The following is a 6,479-nucleotide window of genomic DNA, read 5'->3' as shown; positions in this document are numbered from 1 at the left end:
GTTACTATACCTTTACTCCTGTGAGCATGCCCGTTGTGGAGACACTAAAATCTAGATATGCCAACATTTCAGGCGTGGGTGGTTTATAGATCTGGGCCAGTCGCTTCCTGGGCAAGTCATCTGTGCAAGAGAGGAACAAACAGGTTAGTTTTGGTTCCTGAACTGCTATTTGAAAGGAGAACACAACTTTCAAAAAGCCAGAGAGGGAGGAAGAAGCTTTCTATTAATTCTCTTTCCAAAAGAGACAGACTGGTGTATGGTAGGAGTCTTGCCAAAGCTCCCTCGTAGGAATTTATTTATTCTCAGGAAAAGGGAGAAAAGACCAACTTGCCCTTGAATTAAGGAGATGAAAGTTGGCTGCAGCAAGGCTGGTCTGTGCAGCCATCTCCTGTGCACAGCTCAACAAATGCTCCCAGTGACCAAGGTCACAATTAGATTCCATCTTGGACAGCTTTTGTAAATATTCAAGCAAATTCTCCCGAGCCAAACGGGGGGACAGTGCCTCTGGAAGTCCCTCTGGAAGTCACACAAGTTCCAGAAGCCTTTTTGCCCCACCTGTGTCGATGATGGTTGGCCAGGTTTTCACATCCACAGCTCCAGCTGCCTCCCTGGACTTGAGCAGCCTCATGAGGGTCTGGGTTGTGAGGATACAGGCGGCTTTGCTGACCTGGAGAGAAAACACTCACTGCAAAAAAGAGACCAAAACCTGGCCCAGCAGCGCTGCCACTGCAAGGCCTGCTGTCCAGGGACTGTTTTATCCACCTGCAGCCAGTTTCCCTCAGCAAACCTGAACTCCCTTCTCTGCCTTTTGCACACCCTGCTCTGCTTTTCCTTCACTAAACCCCCAGTTCTGCCCAGGACCCGCCAGAACCTTCCGGGCAGGCGAGAACGCGGCACAGCCACATCCAGCTTTGTCCCAGGGATGGACTCTCCCCCGTCCAGCTGTGCAGGGCAGTGACTGGGTGGGTCAGAGCAGCTCTGGCACCCAGGCAGGGTGTCCCCAGTGCCCCCAGTTGCTCACCTCCACGATCATCCTGACGGTGGGCAGGGTGGCGGTGAGGCTCTGGGCGTGGGGCGGGCGCACGGTGACGGGCACGCAGCCGGCGTACAGGCAGCCATAGAAGGCTGTGATGAGCTCAATGCCTGCAAGGACAGGGCAGCTGGAGCAAGGGGACACTGGGAAGGGACACCCTGGGGAGCCTTGGGCATTGCTGCTCCTCCAGGAGTTCCTTCCTGCTGGAGAAGGGGGACGCTCCCACGGCGCGGATGCGCAACGTCGGCACCGAGGGCAGCACAGCGAGCTGGGGAAGCTTGGGATAGGGGATTGGGAAGGTAAAGCATAGAAAATCATCTCCATTGTACAGGAAAACAACATCCTGAGTGTCAGCTGATTCAAAAGGCAGTCAGGACATGGAGCAGTGTCTGGCAGAGCTGTAAGTACAGACCGGTGACCAACTCACACCTGTCCTGGATTTCCACATCCCAGTGAGAAACCAAAGAAAGCCCAGGCTGCACTTGGTCCCAGTGGGACTCAGCCATTCCCAAAACCCACTCACCAGGAGGATAAAGAAGCACCACATTGTCTCCTGCATTGAGATGTCCTTTGTCACAGAGCACTGAGGCGATTCTCTCGGCCTTCTTGTGCAGCTGAAGGCAGGTGGCCGTGCACACAGTGGTTCCCTTGAAAGGACACAAAAATGCTCGAAACAGGGGCTGGCACAACCCCAACTGGCTGCTGTGAGATCAAACCAAGCTTGCTCTGGGCTAGCAGGAAGGCTACAGCTACGAGTTATCTCTACCTAAAGGCTGCTGGCGCTCAGTGAGCCACTTAATCCACTACGGTATCAAAGGACAGAGATGGAGTTAGATCTGCTCTAGAAAATTCTACCTTCCAGGGAGTCAAGTTCAGGTCTTCTTGCACCAGAACCTTGCCAGAATATACTCAACAGGGACACACCATTAACTGACACAGGAACCAGTGGGACCTACAAACACGCTCAGTTTGAAAATGAAGCCTCGAACCGTGAGAGTCGTTCGCTGAAGGGACCTACAGGGTCAAAGGGTCAAGTTTTAAGTCACAAACCTATGGGCAAAGGCTGATACAGAGACTAAAGAGAGGCACTGCAGAGGGCAGAAGATTTTAAAGTCTCAAACTGGCACTGAATGAATGACACGTGGGCCTTCAAATCCAAGGGCTCAGCACTGACCGTACCTTGGCGTTCAGTAAAAGGAAGAGTGGGTGGTCAGGAGTGGCTTGAGCTCTCCACTGCAACACCTCTGTCAGGAACTGGTGCTGGAAGAGAGAGGCAGGGATTCAACACCAACCAGAGCTGCTGCTGGAGGGGAAATCCCTTCCCCAGCTCTGACAAGTGCTGATTTACCTTTTTAACTAAATCGTTGTCTTCCAGCTGGCCCAGGTCTCTCCCCGAGGCCTGAGCGATGCGCTTCCCAGCAACCAGGTTCCCCACCATCACAGAGGCAGGGCCCACGCCTGGGGAGAGAGAACAGCCTGGAATGGGCACTTTGGGAAAGCAGAGGGAAGGTACAAAGAGTCTCTGCAGGATCCCACCGCTCCCGGGCACGGATGAAGGAGGAGAGGGAATGAAACCTCACTGAGGGAGTTCAGCAGGCACTGCTGGTCTCTGCTCATCAGCAGGGAGAATCCCAGTGAGTTCAAAGGTAGGAATGAAAATTCCTGACTAACACATGCAAAGGAGAGGCCTCAAACACGCCCCAGCCACAGGGCAGGAGACAGGCTCTGGTCCCACAGGGAATGGGACACGGAGTGGGACACGTCACCCCCTTCCTGGGGCTGAGCCTCAGCTCCCCGACACCAAAAGGGTCCCAAAAGGGGCTCAAGGTTACCTGGCTGTTTCTGCCTGGGCTTTGGCAAGTTTGTCACACAGGTGTGTGGGCACATGAGGATGTTGCAGGGGTGCAGAGAGCCCTCCAGAAAGTGCTGTTTGGTTTGGGAGATGTGGATCCCTCCCAGCGGGGTTTTTGGCAACGTGTTGGCTGGCACGAGGGCAAGGCAGTAAACACCCACTTGGTGAATGCTGTCAATGGCCTGCAGAGAGGAGAGATGGTCACTGCAGCTCCTGGTGCTGCTGGAGACAGCCTGCTGTTGCTGCAAGGCAAATCCCTGGATTTCTGAGGTGCTGGAGGAGCGAGTCAATCCCTGACATCCCGTTTCACCCCTGCACCACCAGCCAGCCCTGCAGGGAGAGCCCCAAGTGCTGGCACAATTCTGCCTTCACAGCCCATTCCACAGACACCAAACCCATTTTTAAATCTTTCATGACCAAAATCCCAAAATACCCACACAGTTGCCTGATGAATCACAGGATTCTGATCTCGGGATTGTATCCATCTGTCTCCTCTGAACCATCACACTCTGTTCCTTTCTGCCCACCTCAGCATCCAGGCATCTGATCTGATTATTCACAGCACCAGGTACTTCCCTGATTTTCCTCCCCAGCTTGCACACTTCACACCCTGAGTATCATTCCCAGGAAGGACACACAGGCAGCTCTCAGAGGAAGTATTTGCTGCTCATTCTGCTTTTAGGACCACACTCATTCAGCTGCTTCAACCTTCCTCTGCTCACTGTCTCCCTCCATCCCTGTGCTCTCTCCATCCCTGTTCCCCCTCCATCCCTGTTCTCCCTCCAATCCCTGTTCTCCCTCCATCCCTGTTCTCCCTCCATCCCTGTTCTCCCTCCATCCCTGCTCTCTCTCCATTCCTGTTCTCCCTCCATCCCAGTGTTCTCTCCATCCCACTGTTCTCTCCATCCCACTGTTCTCTCCATCCCTGTTCTCCCTCCATCCCTGTGCTCTCTCCATCCCTGTGCTCCCTCCATCCCTGTGCTCTCTCCATCCCTGTTCTCCCTCCATCCTTGTTCTCCCTCCATCCCTGTTCTCCCTCCATCCCAGTGTTCTCTCCATCCCAGTGTTCTCTCCATCCCAGTGTTCTCTCCATCCCTGTTCTCCCTCCATCCCTGTGCTCTCTCCACCCCACTGTTTTCTCCATCCCTGTGCTCCCTCCATCCCACTGTTCTCCCCATCCCTGTTCTCCCTCCATCCCACTGTTCTCTCCATCCCTGTGCTCTCTCCATCTGGGCCATTCCAGTGGCCTCTGCTCTGCCCACCCCCCCAAAAATGTCCCCCCCTGACCTGCAGCACCCGACTCATCCACTGGAAGCTGTCCTCCTCCGAGGCATCCGGCCTCTGCTCCGCCACCACCACGATCCTCTCGTCGTAGAACACGGACACGGAGAACACGGCGATCCTACGGGAGAGGGGACAAATTCCAGCCCTGTTCCTTGGGAACAGGGAGCCCCCAGGCAGAGCTTGTGAAAACAACCAGGGGGGCAAAGATAGAACAAAAAACGTCAGACAACTCAAATGGAAAAGGAAAGACTGGGAAGTGTTTAAGGGGTTAATTCCATCTCTTGGTGAAAATTCCACGTGGTGAATTTTCCTGCTGTCACATTCCTGTTCCAACCTTGGGCAAATCACCAAGGCAAGAAGCCTTAAAGGCACCCACATGATGGTTTAAAAATCTCCCTCTAAGTCCTGGAGACACTCCTACAAGTCCTCCAGCTCCAGCCCTGCCTGAGGATCTAGAAAATGATCTCAACAACTGCAAAATAAAAATCAAGTGTCTTTGGGCATTAATGAAACCCTTCCTAGCCAGCAGCTAAGGACTAAAACTCTGCAGAGACAGAGAATTAAATTCTCCATGGGGCTGACTTGTGACTCCCTTCCCCTAAAGCACAAAGACTTGATGGAAAGCCAGGCTGGACACTGGGAAGAGGGTGGACAGTGGGGAAAAAGACCCGTGTTGGTCGGGCAGGATCAGGCCAATCACCACCTAAGTCAAAAATACATTGACTTTAACTGAGCTGCCCACAGGGAAATCCAAGAAAACACTGAAGACCCTGTTTCCCTGAGTTCCACGTGGGTTTCTCGTGCTGACCTTCCTCTGTAAACTGTCTTGATGGACTCCACGGCCAGGCCGGTGGCCACGATGTCGTCGGCGTTGTGCCGCCGCCCGCTCACCATCAGCAGCCCGTCCATCTTCCCCACCACGAACACCAGGCTGCCCTGCAGCACCAGGAGAACAACCTGTGAGTTCTTCCCCACACCCCTTCTGGCCCCAGGGGCTTCTCTCTGAGCCCCTGGAGGGTCCTGAGCAGGGGGACAGAGCTCGGAGCTGCCTCACGTACGGGGCCGACAAATCCCAGCAAACCGGAGCGGACGAAGGGCACTTCCCCCACTGGAGAGCCTGAGGAGTTCACAGGGATCACCTGCAACACAAGGGAGCACAGTTTGGAGCCCAGTGGGTTTGCCTGAGGACAGAAAAAACCTTCCCCACACCCCTTTATGTGAGCAAAGGGGAGGGAGCCCTCGGTGCGGTCGTTGTTTCAGCAGTGGGGGAGTTGTCTGTGCAAGGGGAATGCTGAATATCCCCGACTGTGAGGAGCTTCCCAGGGTGTATTTTTAAAAAAAACAACATTAACACTTCAGTTACAAACCCAAGGGATTGCACAAGGCTACCAGTTTTAGAGAAAACGGGGCAAGGACGATGCACTCTGCTGTACGTACCTCGAAAGTGTTCTTTGTCACCCCTGCCAGCCCATAATACATCATCCCTCCTGCTCTGGAGCTCACACAGATCTCACCAATCTCGTCTGTTTTGCAGAGCTGGGGGGGCCCATCGGGTTTCACAATGCACATCATGCCTAGGACAGACCAGGCTTGGTTAAAACAGCCCCCAGAGTTGGCCTTGGGTGAGAAGTGACCCCCTGAACGGTGACAGGAACGAGAGTTGGCCCTGCCCGACCTCCCCCACACCAAGGAGAGAACATTGACCTGTTCCTCTCCTAAAACAGCCCCAGTAGGAGCCTCCTGCTTGTTTTTACCTCCTGGCATCACGTGGCCAACGTCCTGCACGGTGAGAGCAGAGTTTTTATCTTCAGTGTTGACCCGAATCACCCCGAAGCTCAGCCCGTTCATGGACAGGATGGCTCTGCCTGGCAAAGGGGCCCCGGGGACTCCAGGCCTTTGAAGGACACAAAATCAATGAACACACCCCAGCAGGCACTCGGCTGGAGACACCACAGCAAGAGAAAGAGGAGGATTTCAGTGTCTCTGCTTTGCACAGTGGCTTAAAACCGAGATGGGCAGGAGGAGCTCATCAATCCCTAAGGAATTGTGTTCCTGGGCAGTGCAGCTCCTCTCCCAGCTCCTTATCTCACCCAGTGCTAATCCCCAGCTCCCAGGCCAGATGATTGCAGGGCTGTTTTGTTACAGAAGGCAGAGGATGAAAATGTCCAGAGTGATCTCAAACCTAACCCCAGGCTCAGAACACCCATCCTGTGACCCTGTGACTCCCAACACCCCAGTGGCTGTGGAGATCAGGAGCAGGAAAAGCAATTGTGGGGATGAGGAGCAGGAAAAGCAGTTGTGGGGATGAGG

At 54.2% G+C, this 6,479-nt stretch overlaps 1 protein-coding gene across 1 annotated transcript in view; it reads right to left on the bottom strand.

Annotated features, from left to right (window-relative positions):
• DIP2B (disco interacting protein 2 homolog B) overlaps window positions 1–6,479 on the bottom strand; it is a 58,012-nt gene that overhangs the window by 6,570 nt on the left and 44,963 nt on the right. The window contains exons 18-29 of the mRNA XM_027699061.1: window positions 5,924–6,063; window positions 5,607–5,743; window positions 5,228–5,308; window positions 4,978–5,105; window positions 4,173–4,287; window positions 2,866–3,067; window positions 2,382–2,491; window positions 2,213–2,293; window positions 1,557–1,680; window positions 1,022–1,143; window positions 556–667; window positions 11–120 (exon numbers count right to left, since the gene is read on the bottom strand). Of these exons, the coding sequence (XP_027554862.1) occupies window positions 11–120; window positions 556–667; window positions 1,022–1,143; window positions 1,557–1,680; window positions 2,213–2,293; window positions 2,382–2,491; window positions 2,866–3,067; window positions 4,173–4,287; window positions 4,978–5,105; window positions 5,228–5,308; window positions 5,607–5,743; window positions 5,924–6,063 (1,462 nt within the window). The remainder of the gene's footprint in view (window positions 1–10; window positions 121–555; window positions 668–1,021; window positions 1,144–1,556; window positions 1,681–2,212; window positions 2,294–2,381; window positions 2,492–2,865; window positions 3,068–4,172; window positions 4,288–4,977; window positions 5,106–5,227; window positions 5,309–5,606; window positions 5,744–5,923; window positions 6,064–6,479) is intronic.

The sequence above is a fragment of the Neopelma chrysocephalum genome, unplaced genomic scaffold (genome assembly GCF_003984885.1).
Source record: "Neopelma chrysocephalum unplaced genomic scaffold, ASM398488v2 Primary Assembly neopelma1_136, whole genome shotgun sequence".
Classification (NCBI taxonomy): Eukaryota; Metazoa; Chordata; class Aves; order Passeriformes; family Pipridae; genus Neopelma; species Neopelma chrysocephalum.
Note: the sequence above shows the minus strand (reverse complement) of the source record. Positions and strands in the feature narration are given on the sequence as shown.